General features: G+C 46.3%; 4 protein-coding genes across 6 annotated transcripts; 3 read left to right on the top strand and 1 right to left on the bottom strand.

Moving 5' to 3' along the window:
* The first annotated feature begins 396 nt into the window (after positions 1-396).
* Positions 397-3,031, top strand: LOC136187990 (protein Wnt-7b-like). Of its 3 annotated transcripts, none has more exons than XM_065975694.1 (5): positions 397-470; positions 642-712; positions 1,364-1,896; positions 1,953-2,203; positions 2,407-3,030. In XM_065975694.1, the coding sequence occupies exons 2-5, from the start codon at positions 645-647 to the stop codon at positions 2,869-2,871; spliced, it is 1,317 nt and encodes a 438-aa protein (XP_065831766.1). In that variant the 5' UTR covers positions 397-470; positions 642-644; the 3' UTR covers positions 2,872-3,030. The 3 variants fall into 3 exon arrangements, with proteins under 3 accessions (XP_065831766.1, XP_065831768.1, XP_065831769.1); XM_065975696.1 differs by having other exon boundaries at positions 404-470; positions 531-712; positions 2,407-3,031; XM_065975697.1 differs by having other exon boundaries at positions 422-486; positions 2,407-3,031.
* A 6,847-nt stretch (positions 3,032-9,878) lies between these two features.
* Positions 9,879-14,259, top strand: LOC136188505 (uncharacterized). Its single transcript, XM_065976242.1, has one exon. The coding sequence runs from the start codon at positions 9,910-9,912 to the stop codon at positions 14,167-14,169; it is 4,260 nt and encodes a 1,419-aa protein (XP_065832314.1). The 5' UTR covers positions 9,879-9,909; the 3' UTR covers positions 14,170-14,259.
* A 310-nt stretch (positions 14,260-14,569) lies between these two features.
* Positions 14,570-15,239, bottom strand: LOC136188504 (uncharacterized). The gene is made up of 2 exons (XM_065976241.1): positions 15,082-15,239; positions 14,570-15,032 (listed from the first exon to the last, which is right to left on the bottom strand). Exons 1-2 carry the CDS (start codon positions 15,237-15,239, stop codon positions 14,675-14,677), a joined length of 516 nt encoding a protein of 171 aa, XP_065832313.1. The 3' UTR covers positions 14,570-14,674.
* Positions 15,240-15,390: 151 nt separating this feature from the next.
* LOC136187886 (uncharacterized) lies at positions 15,391-17,700 on the top strand. The gene is made up of 5 exons (XM_065975601.1): positions 15,391-15,571; positions 15,624-15,915; positions 15,990-16,479; positions 16,531-16,631; positions 16,683-17,700. Exons 1-5 carry the CDS (start codon positions 15,564-15,566, stop codon positions 17,670-17,672), a joined length of 1,881 nt encoding a protein of 626 aa, XP_065831673.1. The 5' UTR covers positions 15,391-15,563; the 3' UTR covers positions 17,673-17,700.
* Positions 17,701-18,271: the final 571 nt, after the last annotated feature.

Below are 18,271 nucleotides of genomic sequence, written 5' to 3'. Positions count from 1 at the left end.
TTTAATTCCTCTAAATTCTTTAGTTCTTAATGCAGCAAATGGATTTGCCACAGATGCCACGTTGACACTAAGCCACTGTAAGATCTTGGTGCAACACGCAACACTAAAACTGCTACCGGTACGCCATATGCCGCATTGCTTCCGTGCCACTGAAGCCCTTTAGCCACAATTGCCACTGAAGCTCCTCTGCAACTGTAGCCCGAGTGCTCGTCGTGCTAAAAACGAAGAAACGTTGCTTTTTTGCACTGTGCGTCGATAATTGCAATGACGAATTGTTTATGCATGAATAATAACAATTTTGCAGCGTAAAGCGATGCGTAGATTACCTTTTATACAGCGTAGTTGATGGCAATAAAATTGCGACGTACATCACGTGATATGTTTGCGCGCGCTACGGCTCGTTTCTGCGAATAGGCTAGCCTGAAAAAAAGCCCCAAGCGACTCGCTCGATCTCATCTTTACTGTAGTAGGTAAGCGTCTCTGCCTGTAAGCGATCGATGATAGGCTGTACACGCGTGACATTGCTCTAGCGCGACCGACAATCCCCGCCCGACGTTTATCCGTCGCTTGAACTCCCTTTTAGCGTTTTCTCCGGATATCGATTAGAAGTCATGAAATCAACTCATTTGGTTTATTCCTAGGTTATGAATTGGAAAAACGTCTCCTCTTGTATCGCAGCAACTGCGCTAATCTTTCTCGTCGGTCTTATTAGGTACAAGGCGGAACTAGTGTACTCCGTAGACTGTTCGCGTAGGCCACGTCAATTGACTACGATTCTCCCTGCTCTCCCGTATGTCCACGGGAGGGGAGAAGGGCCTGGCGAACGCGAGGCTATCAATCGACCGTGACTCCCTCCTTTCGCGGGGGAAAACCGGGTTGTTGTTAATCATGCAATGCGCAAAACCTAGTCTGGATGCCAGACCCTCTCGCTCACGAGGTCAGACCCCTGAGCGCTGCGGGACACGCTCCGAAACACCAGTAAAGTGTGCTCATTGCACCAGACCCTCCTCCTCCCTGAGCGAGACACTACGCAAAACCCCGACAGACTTCGAGTCAAATGCAACCGCGCGAGGGGTCCCCGTTTCTCCTGCCGCGTACCTGTACATCACCTTAGCAGCAGGCAACGAATTCTAACTAGCCATCGAGACGCGGCTTTGAACTACAGTCTAGAAGCTCGCGCATTTTTGGCGGCTTTGCGTACGAAAATCGAATCGACAAGTCCCGATAGGAAATAAAAAAAAGACAACGCCGCCGCCGCCGCCGGTCACTTAGACGCTACAAAGCTCTAGAGGGGGCGGGTGTTAAAATTTTAGATAGCACTCAGGCGCGATAGACTCTGGGGCCCTATTTTCTTTATCCTTAGTGCGGTGCTAATGAATGAAACGAAAGGCGTCAGCGACGCTGAGCGTTTCGATGACAACAACGTCTCCGTTCACGATGGAGGAATCGCATTCAAAAAGAAAGTACAACGCACACGTCGCGTCGACGACGTCGCGCTTGCGAGGAAGAAGATAAAGCGACATGATGTCATTCCTTTGGAATTCTACGCCTACAATCTACCTGAACCGCTTCCTCGCGTGGGGAACGATTCGCGTTTGCTTGCCGAATCGATTCTCATTGTCAATCGATCAAATGATTCGAACGTGAACGTTTTTCGGCTAATTCAATTCGACTTGAGCGAAGCCCTCGCGCTCGAAGCGGCGGCCATGTGCGAGAATTTTCCGTTGAAGGGGCGCGCTCAGAGGGACGTGTGTCAACACTATCCAACGGCCATGACCGCCATCATTCGCGGGGTTCAACTCGCTATCAATCGGACGAAAATTGATTTGCAAAAGCGGAAGTGGGACGGAAGTTCGTTGACTAATCCGAAATTCGGACAAAATCTACTCAAGAAAGGTGAGGTGTTTTTATGATAAAAAGTCGGTCTTTTAGAATTTTTTTGTACTTTTTAGCTTGTAAGGAAACTGCTTTTTCCCATGCTGTTATATCTGCCGGCATTGCCTACGCCGTCACCGAATCCTGCTATCAGGGGGAAATACGCAATTGCCAGTGCGACAATGGTCTTAAAAGGGGTCCCTGGGACGGGTGCAGTGCGGACGTCAAATTCGGTGTGAAAATCTCCGGCCAGCTGATGGACGGCGCCGAGACGAGTCACTCCTTTCACTCGGAAATCAATATCTATAACAACCGAGTTGGCAGACTGGTGAGTCCTAATTCTCCTTTTCGGTGGCTGCCTCCCGGTCCAAAATCAGTCGCGTGATAGAATCTAAATACAATGCTCGTTTGCGGCGCACCGCCTTTCGTTTCTAAGGCTTATGTGATTGCTACCCTGTTACGCTATGACACTGCACGGTTGCGTGTAGGTCTTACTTTCTAATAGAAATTCATGAGTCCTTTTTATTGTAGGCCGTTGAGAGGTCACGCGAGGAGAAGTGCTATTGCCACGGCATGTCCGGCGCGTGCACGATCATGACCTGTTTCATGCAATTGCCGCCGTTCTCGCGAATAACGAAAAATCTCGTCGAAGCCTACAATCATCCAGTTAAGACAGCGTCGAACGACGTTGGCCGGCCGATGCGTCCGAGCGAGTGGAAGCTCAAGAATCAGGCGAAAGAGGATCAGCTCGTCTATTTGTCGCCGTCGCCGAATTTCTGTCGCAAGTCGGTTCGAGAGGGATCCGTCGGCACGAAAGGTCGCTTGTGCGAACTTGAGCACGGGCACGAGGGAAGCTGTCGCACCCTCTGCTGCGGGCGAGGATCAAAGGTGCAGCAGAAGGTGAATTTGCGGAAATGTCACTGCAGTTTCCAGTTCTGCTGCAGCGTCCGCTGTAAGACTTGTAAGGATACCGAGCTATATCACGTTTGTCGTTGATGTCGACGACTGACTGACTGAAGGAGGGGACGAGGAGGAGAACGTTCTATTTTGGTCTTGGGGAGATGGAACTGAACAGTAGTCTAATAGAGCACTTGCGATTACGTCACACACTGACGTAATTTCTCGCTGACCCGTATTTCCGGTACATGCACTCGCAGTAAATGAAACACTTTATCGACGGCCTCCAGACGTTCATTGGCGAAGATGTGTGTTCGACGACTTCGCCAACCACACCCCCTTAACGCGCGAGGGTCTGGAGTATCGAGGCTAATAGCATAGATAGAGGAGAAGCGTAGCCAGGCCCTTCTCCCTGATCTCCCGTATAAACACGGGAGGGGAGAAGGGCCTGGTACTTCTAAGGTGCGAAAAGGTCACGTGGGACCCCCCTTTGGGGCAGCGGTCAGTGCTTCTTTAAATACTTGTCTTAACACCAAAGTAGTATCGCTCTCGTGCACTCGTGCTTAGGTCTCGTGGCTCTCGTGCCTCTCTTCGCTAGCGCACTTCGCTTGCAGGACCGCGTCTTTCAAAATAGAGCCGCCACTGACAACCTTGGCTTGCGACGTTCTACGGAACGACTTTCAGCTCTCGGACTTTCGTCCGGGGCAGTTAGATGCCATCCTCAGCATAGCGAGGGGGAAGACGTGGTAGTTCGTTTTGGAACGAATGGTGGAAAATCCCTTTGCTACCAGCTTCCACCTCGCTTACTTGGAAAGTCTTCCTGCGCTGTTATAGTTAGTCCTCTTAGCGCCCTGATGAGAGAACAGGTACAGACGCCAAGTGATGATCTCAACGACAGATACTATGGCGCTACAACAGGGTCAAAATGAATGAATGATACGAATGAATGAATGAATGAATGAATGAATGAATGATACGAGTGAATGAATGAATGAATGAATGAATGAATGAATGAATGATACGAATGAATGAATGAATGAATGAATGAATGATACGAATGAATGAATGAATGAATGAATGAATGAATGATACGAATGAATGAATGAATGAATGAATGAATGAATGAATGAATGATACGAATGAATGAATGAATGAATGAATGAATGAATGATACGAATGAATGCAACTGAAAGTTGTCTTTATTGAAATTTTGAAAGTATGTTTCTCAATTCGGAACACAATCACAGACTTTTAATGCCTAATTAGCAACAACCCTGACAGATTTAGAATGGTCTGTTTTTCAAATCCGAACACAATTACAGCCTTTAAAAGGAACAACCTGGTCATTTCGAAATAACGCAAAAAGATTTCAATGTACGCAACACAGCGCAGTGACAAAAAACGTTTAACAAGTTTGATTCAAATTTGGCCAAGGTGAGTGACGTTGACGAAGGCATGAACTAAACGTTCGACGTATGCCTCCGCATCTTCACCTTTTTTCTGAACGGGCAAGGTCAGCGTTAGGAAGCATATTGAACTCTGTGGGAAAATTGCTGAATGACTGAAATGCAACTTGGGCTTCAGCCTAAAGCCAGTAGGAGGAATTGCATTTGATCCGGTGAAAAATGCCAGGACATGGGACAGGCTGCAGTAGTGCTTTCTCTCTGAAAACGATAACCCGATTTTAGAGTTTAATATTGGAGAATAAGTGTTCTTTTATACCTTCGCAGTCGTCTAGAAATCTTTGAAACAGCATGTACGCGTCTGTCTCTTGCTGCCATTTTTCTTCATCTTCCTTCTTCTCGGTAAAGGCAGCTGTTGCAAACATTTTGAGGATCCCCTCTAAATAAAGTTTCATCAAATCACTAATAACTTTCCAGCAAAAAAATCAAACCTGCTGTAAGTGCTGAGTCCTCGTCGTGAACAAAATATTTCTTCATTATGTCCTTATGATTTCAATAAAGACAACTTTCAGTTGCATTCATTCATTCATTCATTCATTCATTCATTCGTATCATTCATTCATTCATTCATTCATTCATTCATTCATTCATTCGTATCATTCATTCATTCATTCATTCATTCGTATCATTCATTCATTCATTCATTCATTCATTCATTCATTCATTCATTCATTTTGACCCTGTTGTAGCGCCATAAGATACAACTTTGTCGAGCAAGTTTTCAAGCTGAAAAACCGTCAGCCGTAGCTTGCGTTACCGTTGCACAAGCCAAGCTCTTAACCGCTGAAGACTTGTCGACTTTTCAATACTGTACGTTTCTAGAATAACTGTGGTTTTTCTTTATAACGTTTCCATGCTCAGTTTATTTGTCTCCTGAATGTGCTGTGCACCCCTTCTGCATGGCTTCAGACTATGAAGACCCTATCTAAGCGTCTCGTCCTAATAGCAATCGACGAAGCTCACTGCGTTGCAGAATGGTGAGCAATAGTTTAGAATTCACTAGAATGCCTGTACACAATCATCTAATGGTACAGGGGTGATGACTTTAGAGTGGACTTTAAATTTTTTCGACGTCTTCGAGACGTCTCTGCATGCCCGGTCATGGCACTAACAGCAACTCTAACAAAACGTACAAAGATTACAATAGAAGAAAGAATTGGGCTGAAAAACCCAAATTTCGTCGTAACAACTATAAACAGACCAAACCTGTACATATGGTTTCTGAAGCAACGTCAAACGCACGAGGTTCATCACTCATTTGACGTACCTAATGCTTACACTTCTATTCTTATTCACTAGGCATCTCTTCAACCTGTCATGGAATCCCTGATTTCAGGAAAAGAGAAGACAATAATATTTGTCAAAACAAAAAATGTTGCCACGGACATATGGGAAATCTTTCATTCAAAGTATCCAGACCAAGTCGCAATTCATCCCTAACCACAGAAATGAGACGTCAAACAGAAAGAGATTTTCGAGAGGGACGCAAAGTTCTCGTCATTGCTACCGTCGGATTTGGAATGGTAGTATTATAAATTGCAATCTATTTTTCTTGTCAAAGTTATTTTATTATTTAGGGAATTGATATTAGTGACGTCAGAATTGTTGTTTGTTACGGATCACCTGATACCGTCGAGGGCATGTTTCAGGTAGAATAGTAAACAACATAGGCTTCGGCAGCTAACTAATCAAATGACCTTAGATGTTCGGTCGAGCTGGTCGTGATGGCAGTCCTGCCACCTGCCTCCTCTACAGGCCTTCTAGCAAGAAGAGTAATAAAACAGATTTGGACAAAATTCTCCAGGAAAAGACTTGCTTGAGGAAGCAAATCTGCCAATACTTGGAATCCTCGTACAGCGCTGAGGATCAAGCTGGGCACCCGTGCTGCTCTAACTGCAACAAAGAAGGAGAAGATCCATACGGTCTCTTTGTCTACCCAAGGCAAGCCAGAGGAAAGCGAACCAGCGGAAACTTGAAGAGAAAGCGAAAATCAAAAGGCGACAATTCACCTTCAACAGGCGACTGGTACATAGACAGGTCTCTCTATGAATGGAGGGAACGAGAGTTCGAAAATAGCGGCCTGTCTTGCCTCGGCGCTGAAGCCATCGTTAGTAATCGTCTGCTGTCTCACGTACGGGACAACTGTGCAGTGCTACGTACAGTTGACAATATTCAGGCTGCTACTGGCCTCAATGAAAAGTACGCCTCATCTCTCTCAATTGCGCTTAACGATTGCATGGCTAAAGCTTCAAAGATGGTTGCTAGCGAACACAGCTATTGTTCGAAGGCTATTAATTAAATAATAAATTATCTTTCGTAGCATGCTTTTCAGAGCCCTTGCACTTCTTCTACATCATCAACCGTCCTCTTTTGGCTTTCGACAGTCTCTTTAGCAATTTTCTTCTGCAGGTAGTTTTGGAGCCACCCGTTCTCTACTTTCAGGATTCCTTCTCGTCTTGGATCGACGAAATCCCATTCTATCCATGTTCTGTCACTTTTCATGGTGACAACTTCCTCTTCCAGCAGTACTGCAACCATCTTTTGGACGTCATTGTCAAAGGAACGAACGGTGTGCGTGGATGTCTTTGCAATGCCCAATTTGTCTTCAAACTTTCTAGAGCCATCCAAAATTTCCATCGCTACTTCCGACACGAGAGTGAGATGCTTTTTCGTCAATGCTCCGCCGCTAGCTCGTACCGCATTTTTAATTATGGAGCCGACCACCACAGTTGTACGGGTGGAGCCCGTATAACGACGGAGGGAGGCTCTTTCAAACGTGATCTTAGGGCCGGAAGTGTCTGTATGTATGTCTGTCTGTCTGTCTGTCTGTCTGTCTGTTCGTCACGCTCGGCATTGTGACGTAACTTAAAAACCCGTTTTTTCGTACAGCGCATGCGCGAAATAGGGCCCAAAACGGTGCCCCAAAAAAGGCGATTTGCGGCGCGACAAAAGCGTTTTTTCTATGACAAACAGAAAAAATGTTTAAAAACCCCTATTTTAAATTGCACTGAGCTATTTTTATTTCTATATATGCCCTGACAAAGGAAAACGAAGGTTTTGATTGTCCAGCTCTGACGTCACAATCAAAACAGTATCTGTGACGCAACCGGCCCGTCGAACACGCCCGGATCAATGGCCTATGCTCGACAACACTGGAGCCAAGGGAAATCGACGAGCGATCCTTCGGATCGCTCGAAAAGATCGCTCGGAGAGCGATCCGAAAGATCGATCGGAGAGCGATCCGAAGGATCGCTCGGAGAGCGATCTGAAGTCTCGAATGCGTAGCTGACTTGTAATTTGCAACATCGAACACCTCTACATTGTGACGTCACACACCTTCTCAATGAATGACACCAGCTTTTCTCCTTTCTCCGATCCAGATACCAGCAAATCGATCGCTTCGCGAACTGCGAACGATCGCGTGGGCTTGATCCCGCTCCGCGTTGATGATGCGTTTGCGGTTGAATCACCTCACGGGATAATATCGGTTGTCGCGCCCACTTTGAGTGGGCACGCGCCGATTTTTTTGCCTTATTGGGCAAGTAATGCATGCGACTCTTCAATGCGGCAGGCTTTGCTTCCGCTTGCGAATGAAAAATCGCACAAATACGAAGACACTTCAGGGGAATCCCCCTCTTCAAGACAAAGGCGACTCGCTCGCGAACGAAGGCGAACCAATCGTCTAGATCAGTCTGACGCGCAGAAGGAGACCGAAAAATGCAATGCTCTCTTTAGAATGCGTCACAAGAGGTCTTCCGAAAGTGTCGATGAGACATTCGCTCGCAGAAGGAAGGACGCCGAAAGCCACCTTGCAGAAAGAAGAGCAGAAACGCCAGAAGAACGCAAAGAGCGTCTGTCACGTGACGCTATGGAGAAATCTCTTCGAAGAGACAATGAAACGCAAGAAGAACGCAAAGAGCGTCTGTCACGTGACGCTATAAGCAAATCTCTTCGAAGAGACAATGAAATGCAAGAAGAACGCAAAGAGCGTCTGTCACGTGACGCTATGAGCAAATCTCTTCGAAGAGACAATGAAACGCAAGAAGAACGCAAAGAGCGTCTGTCACGTGACGCTATGAGCAAATCTCTTCGAAGAGACAATGAAACGCAAGAAGAACGCAAAGAGCGTCTGTCACGTGACGCTATGGAGAAATCTCTCCGAAGAGATACTGAAATGCAAGAGGAACGCAAAGAGCGTCTCTCGCGTGATGCTATGAGCAAGTCTCTCCGAAGAGATAGTGAAACGCCAGAAGAACGTCAAGAGCGTCAAGAGCGTACCGCTGCTAGAAATTCTGTCCAAAGAGATAATGAAACGAAGGAAGAGCGCCAAAAGCGCCTTTTAGCTAATGCCAAGCGCAATTCAGCTAAAAGACGAGAAGTGACTGCGGATGAAAAGCGGTTTCGAAACGATATGGAAGCGCAAAGAAAGCGACGAAAGAGGCAGGAAGCTGCTCTTCGCGAAAAATCAGGTGAAATGGGCGAGGAAAGGGTCCCATTTTGGAGACAGAGGGAGACGCAAGATGAATTTGCATCTGCACATTATCCTCGCTTAGACACATTTCACAAACGCATGGAAGGTCTAACCTTCCATACGTGTGTTTCGTGCGAGGAGTCGTGGCCCACTTTAGACGTAAAGTACAGCACACAAATGGTCAAGCAGTGCACAACTGACCAAGGAAACGGTTGGGTAGGCCTTCTTACATCCGACAACAACATGAATCCTGGGCGTGTTCCACCGCCTCTTAAGGATTTATCAGTTGTCGAAGAAATGCTCATAGCGCAAATTGCACCTATGATGCACATTTTCAGATTGCCGGCCGGACGGCAATTTGGATACCGCGGTCACGTGCTAAATTTGCCCCAAAATGTGCAGTCGGTTTTGACCCGTCTGCCTAGAACAAAGAGTAATTTGGGAATGGTCGTTGTTCGCCAGACGCGCAATTCCGGTAAGGTGAATGACTTCCGCGTAAGGCGACAACGAGTTCTCGAGGCACTCGTAAACTTGAAAAGAAACAACAAGTATTACGAGAACATAGAGATAGATTCCGAGGCATTAGAAGCTCTTCCTGAAGATGGAGAACTTGAAGATCTTCATGTGATTAGAGCGGATAATGAAGATGCCTCCTTTGAAGATATTTCTCCTGTTGGTGCTAATGCTGACGAGGCAAAAGAACAAAAAGACACGAATGAAGAGGAGGACGATGCAGTCCACTTTTCGCATTCTGTCTTGCCTTCCGCAGCATTAAACCTAACAGAAAGACAAAAGCTTGATAAGTTTATTGACAGTCTTGGAAACAAGTCTGCCGATGAACAGGTGGAAGAGAAAGGAGATAGCTCCAAGGAAAATGGTGACCAGCAGGACTATATGAGCTGGCCCACATACGGTAGTAATCCTATTAGTGAGTTTACGACGGAAGGCTACTTTACGCAAGCCTTTCCGGCGTTATTTCCAACGGGAGCAGGAGACTTCCGTAGTCCCCGATTAAGGTCTGTTACGTTGGGCGAATACCTGAAACACATAATGCGGTATAAAGACGGGCGTTTTGCTCGGCATCCGCGTTTCAGGTATTTTGCTCTAAATACCATGATGAGGTGGCGGGCGTTAGAAACAGCTCGGGTTTTTGTTAAACAAAATCCGAGCGATGCAGCCCTCACCGTTGAGGAACTCCGAGAGATGACAAAAACGTCGGAGAAAATTCCTCATTTTGCTAACAAAGTTGTCCACTTTGGCAAAAGTCTGCACGGTACAAAACAGTATTGGAACATGCAGAAGAAAAATCTTTTTGCTATGATGGAAAAGCTCGGTTCGCCAAGCTGCTTTTTTACTCTGAGCGCAGCTGATTTGCATTGGCCCGAGTTTTTCAATTTGGCAGCGCATTATAGTCCGGATAAAACGGCAGAGGAATTGCATGCAGAGTATAGAGATCGAAACGAAACTCTGAACAGCAATCCCATGCTAGCCGATTGGCTATTTACTAAACGAGCCACTGACTATTTGCATAATATTATGGCAAACGTCTACTGCTTTACAGACTATTGGGCTCGCGTAGAATACCAGCATCGTGGCAGTGCTCACATGCACGGCGTCGGTTGGATTCGGGATGCTCCTGATTGCGAAGAGATAACTCGTCGCATAAAGGATTACCCCGAGTTTCAACTTGGCAAAGACGATGAACCAAACGAAGAGAGAATGAAAGAGATTCTAACGGAAGAAGGCCAAGAAATTGTCGACTTTGCCGATTGGCTTGTGTCGACAATGAATCCTTCTTTCGACGAAGAAGGCAAAGGAGAAATGCCGCAAACAAAGAAAGGCAATCATCCGTGCCATGAAAAGTGGGCCGACATTAGCGATCATGACGCTGATTACAAGCGCCTGATAGCCACTGTTGAGCGCCACACAGAGTGCAAGCAAACGACTTGCCTTAAAACAAATTTAATTGGAGAGTCCGTGTGTCGTTTCGGGTTTCCAAAAACGCTGAGAAAAGAAACGACACTGGAAATTTCTCCTTTCGGAAAGCCGGAGCAACATACCGAGGCGGAGATAGAACACAAGCGCAACGATCCTCGCGTAAACAGTCACAATCGCTTCCAGCTGGAAGGTTGGCGAGCGAATGTTGACATGCAAGTTATCGTCAGCCCATACGCTGTCGGTAAGTATATCGCAAAATACGCAACAAAAAGCGAGCCGCAATCAGCAACGCTGAAGGAAACGTTTAAAATGATTACAGAGACAATGTCAACGGCTGATCCGGCTCGAAAGGTCGTTTCCAAATTGCTTATGAAAACCGTTGGCGAGCGCGACTATTCAGCACAGGAAACTTGCCATCTAATTATGGGCGAAAAGCTGGTGACGTCTACTCGCGAATTCAAAACGCTCTTTTTAGAGAATAAGCGGGAAGTCGATCCGGCTGCAAAGCCAGGGCGAACTGCAACGCTTCCAACAGTAATAGAAGAGTACATGAGACGTCCGGTAGAAATTGAAGACGTTTGTCTACTGGACTACGTCTCTGACTACTATATAAACGCAAAGGGTAAAACAGTGCGCAGACACAAGTCTGTAGTCGTTCGTGTAGCCCCGCGAATCCTTTGCAATAAGTCAAACAAGGAACAGTACGAAAAGTACTGTTACTATCAGTTGATGAAATTCAAACCTTTTCGTAAGCTGGACCATTTGACTATTGAAGAAGAGGAAGCAGAGAATGAGATTACCGATACAGACGGTGAAACCATTCCTCTGCCTTCCACAAAAGCTTTCAAAAAGTTCATTCGAACGGCCAGCAAGAAGTTGGTCAATAGAATTGAACTGATGGAAGATATTGAATCAATAGTCAATATTCAAATGCCTTTTGAAGAGACAGAGGAAGATCCAAATAAGGCACAGAAAGACGAAGAGAAAGATCTTGGGCAGAAAAAGATCCGAGATCAAGATGACTGGATGAAATTGTGCCGTCCTCCCAATTCAGCCGATGACTTTGACGAGGACGACACAAGAGATTCCGAGTTTAATCAAGGAGATCTCGCTCACTACAACTGGTCGGAAAAACTTGCGCAGTTTCCACCGTTGTCAGAGGCTCCAAAATTTGTGACGGAAGCGCGTAAAAAAAGCACTTCATCTAAAAAGGATCTCGTTGCGGCTGCCGATTCAAGCCTTCTTCAAGGCAATCAGAAATTAGCGTACGATATTGTTCGCAGCCACAACGAGTTGACAAAAAGCGGCTTCGAATGCAAGCCGCTTCGAATGATTGTTTGCGGTTCCGCTGGAACCGGAAAGTCATATCTAATAAATTGCATAAAGGAAATGCTCGGAAGCGAATGCATACTTGCAGCACCTACTGGTGTTGCAGCATTTAATATTGGTGGACAAACGCTCCACTCGCTTCTACGCATTCCTTTGCAGAAGACGTCATTTTCTGACGTTCAAGGACCTTCTCTTAGAGACCTGCAAGAGAGGTTCGAAGACGTACGATATTTGATCATCGACGAAATGTCGATGGTGGGACGGCATCAGCTGTCACTTATCCACCGGCGCCTCTGCCAAGCGCTGCCGCAGGGAGCTTGCGAGTCGTTCGGTGGAATATCTCTAATATTTTTCGGAGACATGGGACAGTTGCCACCTGTTGGTGACTCTCCTTTGTACCGATGCGCGGCAACCGAAGGATCCGCGACTAATCAAGGCCGTCAGCTGTATATGACGTTTGACGTTGTCGTACAGCTGACGAAAATCATTCGCCAGTTCGGTAACGACGAGCTACAGATAAAGTTTCGTGACGCCTTGCAAAGGCTTCGCGACGGTTGCCCGTCGTACGAGGACTGGAACGATCTGTATATGTCACGTAACTTTGCACGGCACGATCAGCTGGGAGACGTAAAGACGTCTTTCCGCGATGCAGTTCGGCTATTTGCGTGCAGAGAGAATGTAGCTGAGTTCAACTTCAATTGCTTGAAGAATTCAAACAAACCGGTGGCTGTGATTAACGCCGATCACAACTGCACCGAGGCGAAAAATGCCAATGAAGAAGACGCTGGCGGACTTTACGCACGCGTTCGTCTTTGCGAAGGCGCGCGTGTTATGCTCACATCGAATCTCTGGACCGAGATGGGCTTGGTCAACGGATCGATGGGATATGTAGTGGCAATTTTGTACCAACCCGGTGCAAAACCGCCAGCACTTCCAACAGCTGTCGTTGTTCAAATGGACAAATACGACGGCCCGACATGGGGCGGAGAACGCTGCGTTCCCATATGCCCAATTGAGCGCACATGGCCCAGTTCAACGGGCAATAGAAAGAGTTCATGCAAGCGGCGACAGCTACCAATTCAATTGGCATGGGCTGTCACCGTGCACAAATCGCAAGGTCTCACACTAGATCGTGCGGTTATTGACATAGGCAAGCGCGAATTTGCACCTGGAATAACATACATGGGATTTTCCAGAGTGCGTCATATTAATCATTGCCTAATTCAAGGCTTTGATTACGCTCGAATTTCTAATTTGAGCAAATCAAAAAGCTATAAACAGCGATTGAACGAAGACAAGCGCCTAGACGGTCTAGCTAGGCGCACTGAAAAAACGTTTCAATCGTTGGCCGGAAATAGCAACGATACTGTTCCAGATGATATTAAAGAGTTTTTTAAACATCTGGAAAATGAAGAATCAGTAATTGACAAAGAAGAGCATAGCGATCACACATACAGCAAAAAAATGATCGCAGACAATGACAAAGACACGGACAAAATTGATACTGGTGCGGTCAAAGTGACTAAGACAGCAGCTAAAAAAGCCCCTGTTCCCAAACCTAAAGGCAAACGTGCGAGTTGTGCCCGCACAAGTGTGCCGTTACCACCGGCTGCAAAGAAACGCCGGACCACTACTCCACCGTCTCCGAATCCGTTTCTGCTTCAAATGGGGCGCAAGCGAGAATCGATAGTAGGAGACGGAAACTGCTACTTTCGAACAGTGTCGAAAGCAGCATTTGGAACCGAAGATCACCATTTGGCACTTCGGTTACAGATTGTTAATTTCATGGCAGAATACCAGTCTGTCTTTGAAATGTTCTGCTGCAACACGGAATATGAAGCTCACATTTCAAAGCTACGACAAGAAGGAGCTTGGGCAACCCAAGCTGAAATCCACGCAACTGCAACACTTTTTCAAATTGACGTCAGTATATTTACATGGATGGGTAAAGAGTGGACGTGGAATACATACAAACCGAGGTTTGATATAACTGTTCCGGCGCTAATTAGGCTGCCCGTGAATAGAATAGAGATACAACATTATAGAAACCACTTTGATCTGATTGTACCCATCGATCAAAGTGAGTTGGCTTTGGCTTCTCCACGCAAAAGTGCAAAAGCGTGCGACAACCCAAAGCTGTTGTGCTCTTCTTTAGCAGCTAATGAAGCTGACCTGCTGATGGCCAATGAACAATAGTTACGTCGGCAGGTAAGAGAAGGCATTCCAATGAAATGCCTTCTTGGAGGCATTCCAATGGAATGTCTCCTACAATAACAAAAAATTTTGGAAAATTTTTTATACCTCAAAAACTTCAACAAATCTTTGCGACAAATGAAAGGAAAAAAGAATAGTCAAAGTCAATGACTAAAGCTTTTTTAAAACTGCAAATCAAGGTTAGGAAAATATATAAAATACGTAGTAATATGAGACATCTTTTTTACAGTAAATCAATCAATCAATCAAAATATCATTCAAAAAATCAATTAATCAATTAGTCAAAAATCGATTAATCAATCAATGTATTACATCATGCTGGGGACATGACGATAGCAAGTTACCTCCTATGGGAAAAGATTAGCGAAGTGAGCCAAGTGAGCCGTTTACAGCATGTTTATTCAAGACATAATTATTACAGACATAAATTAAAAGACAAATAAGAAATGTATACATATATATATATACTTGCTAAACACATAGATAATTAGTCATCCCTATCTAAAAGTTTCACTTCGTCCATCTCCTCCTCCTCCTTCTCCCCTTCCTCCATCTTTTCCTCCTCCACCTCCTCCTTCTTCTCTTCCTCTTTCTTTTCCTCTTCCTTCTTCTCTTCCACCTCCTCCTTCTTCTCTTCCTTCTTGTCTTCCTCTTCCTGCTTCTGTACCTCCTCCTTCTTTTCCTCTGGTGGCTTGCGCTGGCCACTGCGCTGGCCGCCGCCCCGAATCACATTGAGGGCGGCGGCCAGCATTTCTTCGCCTCCGCCGCTCGGGCGGAGAAACCGCCATGGTGCGATCACTACTTCAAGTGATCCACCATGGCTGCTCGATCGCATCACAAAGTCACTAAAGAAAAAATTAAATATTAAAATAATTCTTTCGCGAGCGATCTTACTTTTCGGAGCGACGCCGACCGCGACCGCTTCCGCGGCGATTGCGACCACGTCGACCTTGGCCACGGCCACGGCCGCGACCGCGGTCGACGCGATCGCTTTTGCCGCCGCCACGGCCACGGCCAGCGCCGCCCGTTCCTTGCTCAGCTGTCGAAGACATTGCGCGCTGTGTGTGAGTGACGTAACAATGAAAAGGGTGAGCACGTGTTTTATTTATTTATTTAAAACGGTAACAGCGGTGGGAGGCTCATGATGGCTATCCAAGCCATCATTATCTAGTTTATAATCTAACCTCATATCATTTCTAGATGAATACAACAAAGACAGTCGGGTAGAACAATCCGATTTGAGTGCAAAGCCGTGGAAACGACTAGCAAAACAGGGCGCATTTGCCACTGTGTATGAAGCTCAGCTGGCCGGACGAAGAGTCGCTGTAAAAGTGCTCAATAAAAATAAATTACCCGACTTCTTCCGCGAAGGAAGAATGTTAAAGTATTGAGAAAACCGAGACACAAATGTTGAATTGATTCTCACGTTGCTCTAGAGAACTTAGACACGATCACGTGGTCGAATTTCGAGGCCAAGGCGAGACGATGATCAACGACTTCAAGGATTCTCGTCAGAAGGAGATTCCGATTGGACGTCACTTTCTCGTCATGGAATTCGTTCCGAGCAATTTGGAACGATACGTCAAGAAGCGCTCGAACGCGGAGAAGCACGGCTTGGATCACGTGGACGTGTGGAATTTCGGCGAGCAAATTCTGAGCGGACTCACCTATTTGCACACAAGACAACCACCAATCGCTCACATGGATCTCAAGCCAGATAATCTATTGGTATATAAATAAATAAATAAATAAATAAATAAATAAATAATTGTAATACCTTTAATGATAGTTTTTTTCTTTAGCTTGATGAAAACCAACTACCGAATCCCAGAGTAAAGTTAGCCGATTTTGGCTTGGCTCTCGCAGTCGATCAAAAGAATAAGATGAGATCGTATCGCGGACACGCCCTGTGGAAAGCGCCTGAAAATTATCACAGTCAATTTTCTCTTGATGACTTGCCTAGGGACGCTCTAGTTCGTAGCGATATGTACAGCTACGGACTGGTGCTGCTCTTCCTTGTGACAGGCAAAAAGCCGTGGTCACCTGATCCGATTTTTATGTCATCAGATGCCAGTCTAATGTCCGGCTCGTCGTCTAGGCAAACGGAGACGTCTGCTAGCTCTGTAGCAGACGAGGATGACGAGGACGATTTTCCGGAGATGCCGTCTGGGAATCGCTATGAGATTCCGAGCCAATTGCCTGGAACGTTGAATGAGATAGTGAAGGCTAGCTACTGCGAGGATCCCAAGGAGAGATTGACTGCACCGGACTTGTACGAGACGTCGTTTCGAGGTCAGTGAGGGGGGACTTGTGCGCAGCGTGATAATGCAACGATAAATGTAGACCGGAAGAATCCGTTTGACGTCGAGCAGATATCAGCTGAATATTTCACGTGTGGATTTCTGAAGACGGAAATCTTCGTGGCTGATAGCTGCGTAACAGAGGTACTGTAACGTTTTTAATACAGCGTATTTCCCTCTCTGTACCGTTTCTAGTCAACGGAAGGAAGCTATGCAACGAAATGTCCTCTGCCTGGCTATCCTCATTCGTCACTACGCTGCGAAGTGAAGCGCGAAATCACCGCAAGCGGAGCCGCGAAGCCGATTGTCAACCAACTAGAAGGACAACTAGCAATCTACGAAGAAAACTTCATGAAACATTTGAGAGAATTTCAGAAGAAGGCTCGCGAAAAGATCATCGACGACAATCCGTGTATCGGCCTAAAACTGCTCCAGCTACCTCGAGCCGGCGACGACGAAGAACAGCAGGTCGTTCTCCAATTCGCCCAGACGACCTACTGCGTCCATCGAGCGATGCGCGAAACGTGGAAAGAGCTTCCCATGGAAACGAAGCACGAAGTCGTCCCGTCGAAAGGAATTGTCAATCCGACGTTCAGCAATGCGTTCGGTCTTCACGTTGCCATAGTAACGGCCGACAAGCCTCCCATGTTCGTCTTCACTCGTCGAGCGAAGCGCATCGGACTGGCGAGTCCGGATAATTTCACGTGCGGCGCGGTGGAGAGCTGCTCGATAAAAGACTACGAAACGATTGATCCCATAACGGGCGAAGCGACGATATCGCTCGTCAGAACGGCGGCTCGAGGTCTCGACGAAGAATTGGGCGTTCATTTAGAAGGCGGCGATCTCGACGCCATCACTCTGTCTACGATCTATTTGAAGCACGATTGGCACGAATGGGGTCTGTGCGGTTTCGTCGATTTGAACGACGCGAGAATTCGTCCCGATCGTCGGCTGACCGTCGAGCAGATGAGGACGCGATTCACGTCGGCCGGATTCAAGGATAAGTTCGAGCACGAGAAAATCGTTGCCGTCGAATTCACACTTTCGACCATGGTGAAATTCGTTCGCGAGAATTTTAAGAATTTCGCCAGTTCGGCGAAATTGGTCGTCGTCAAGGTGCTCCAGTCGTTTTTCGGCTACGCGGCCGTTGAACGCGAATTCAGCGTTGTTAGTGAGGAAGATTAGGACTCTTGACTCTACTACTGACTACAATGTCATAGACAGAAGAAATCTTTCTTTTTTTTTATATACCTATTTTGTTTGCAATTTTCAAGTTTCGTATTCGCTGCAGATGGAAGATCAATCCCAAAACAAAATAATCATTCTGTTCTAGGTCTTCCTTGTAGCCAAGGTTGAAAACGCGCGTAAAGTAATTTTTGGTTGCAATCTAGTTCCCAGATAAATTTGGCCTGGTCCCTACACTATCGGACAGCATAACCACACGGAACCAGACCCTTTAGGCACATACAGTACAGGGAGCCAGTGAACGGTGGCTTACTGGAATGCACGGCGATGAAGCAAGACGTAGAAAATACGTATGTATAAAGGGCTAAGCTCTGATTTTGTAGACGAACTCGTAGGAAACTATCACTTGGATTTTCACGAAGAATACCTTGAAATTAGGTTCTCTTCGCTATTATTCTGCAGGAAGCAGCTCGCTTAACGTTTATCTAGAATGTTTTGCATGTCCTGTAGCTCTGAAGATGATTTGTCCCTAGTAGAGTCTACCCACCTCTATCACACTCGTCGTCGCCTCGACCATGATTGATAGCTCACGAACGCAA

The sequence above is a fragment of the Oscarella lobularis genome, chromosome 6, assembly GCF_947507565.1.
Source record: "Oscarella lobularis chromosome 6, ooOscLobu1.1, whole genome shotgun sequence".
Taxonomy (NCBI): domain Eukaryota; kingdom Metazoa; phylum Porifera; class Homoscleromorpha; order Homosclerophorida; family Oscarellidae; genus Oscarella; species Oscarella lobularis.
Note: the sequence above shows the minus strand (reverse complement) of the source record. Positions and strands in the feature narration are given on the sequence as shown.

Excerpts from the sequence above, each read along its gene's own strand:
- LOC136187990 (XM_065975696.1), top strand. The coding sequence starts at position 645 with ATGAATTGGAAAAACGTCTCCTCTTGTATCGCAGCAACTGCGCTAATC. Across the intron at positions 713-1,363 it reads TTTCTCGTCGGTCTTATTAG|TGCGGTGCTAATGAATGAAA; the intron begins GTACAAGGCGGA and ends CTTTATCCTTAG. Across the intron at positions 2,204-2,406 it reads ACAACCGAGTTGGCAGACTG|GCCGTTGAGAGGTCACGCGA; the intron begins GTGAGTCCTAAT and ends TTTTTATTGTAG.
- LOC136188504 (XM_065976241.1), bottom strand. The coding sequence starts at position 15,239 with ATGTCTTCGACAGCTGAGCAAGGAACGGGCGGCGCTGGCCGTGGCCGT. Across the intron at positions 15,033-15,081 it reads GGTCGGCGTCGCTCCGAAAA|TGACTTTGTGATGCGATCGA; the intron begins GTAAGATCGCTC and ends TTTTTTCTTTAG.
- LOC136187886 (XM_065975601.1), top strand. Across the intron at positions 16,480-16,530 it reads GTACGAGACGTCGTTTCGAG|ACCGGAAGAATCCGTTTGAC; the intron begins GTCAGTGAGGGG and ends CGATAAATGTAG. Across the intron at positions 16,632-16,682 it reads CTGATAGCTGCGTAACAGAG|TCAACGGAAGGAAGCTATGC; the intron begins GTACTGTAACGT and ends TACCGTTTCTAG.
- LOC136188505 (XM_065976242.1), top strand. The coding sequence starts at position 9,910 with ATGACAAAAACGTCGGAGAAAATTCCTCATTTTGCTAACAAAGTTGTC.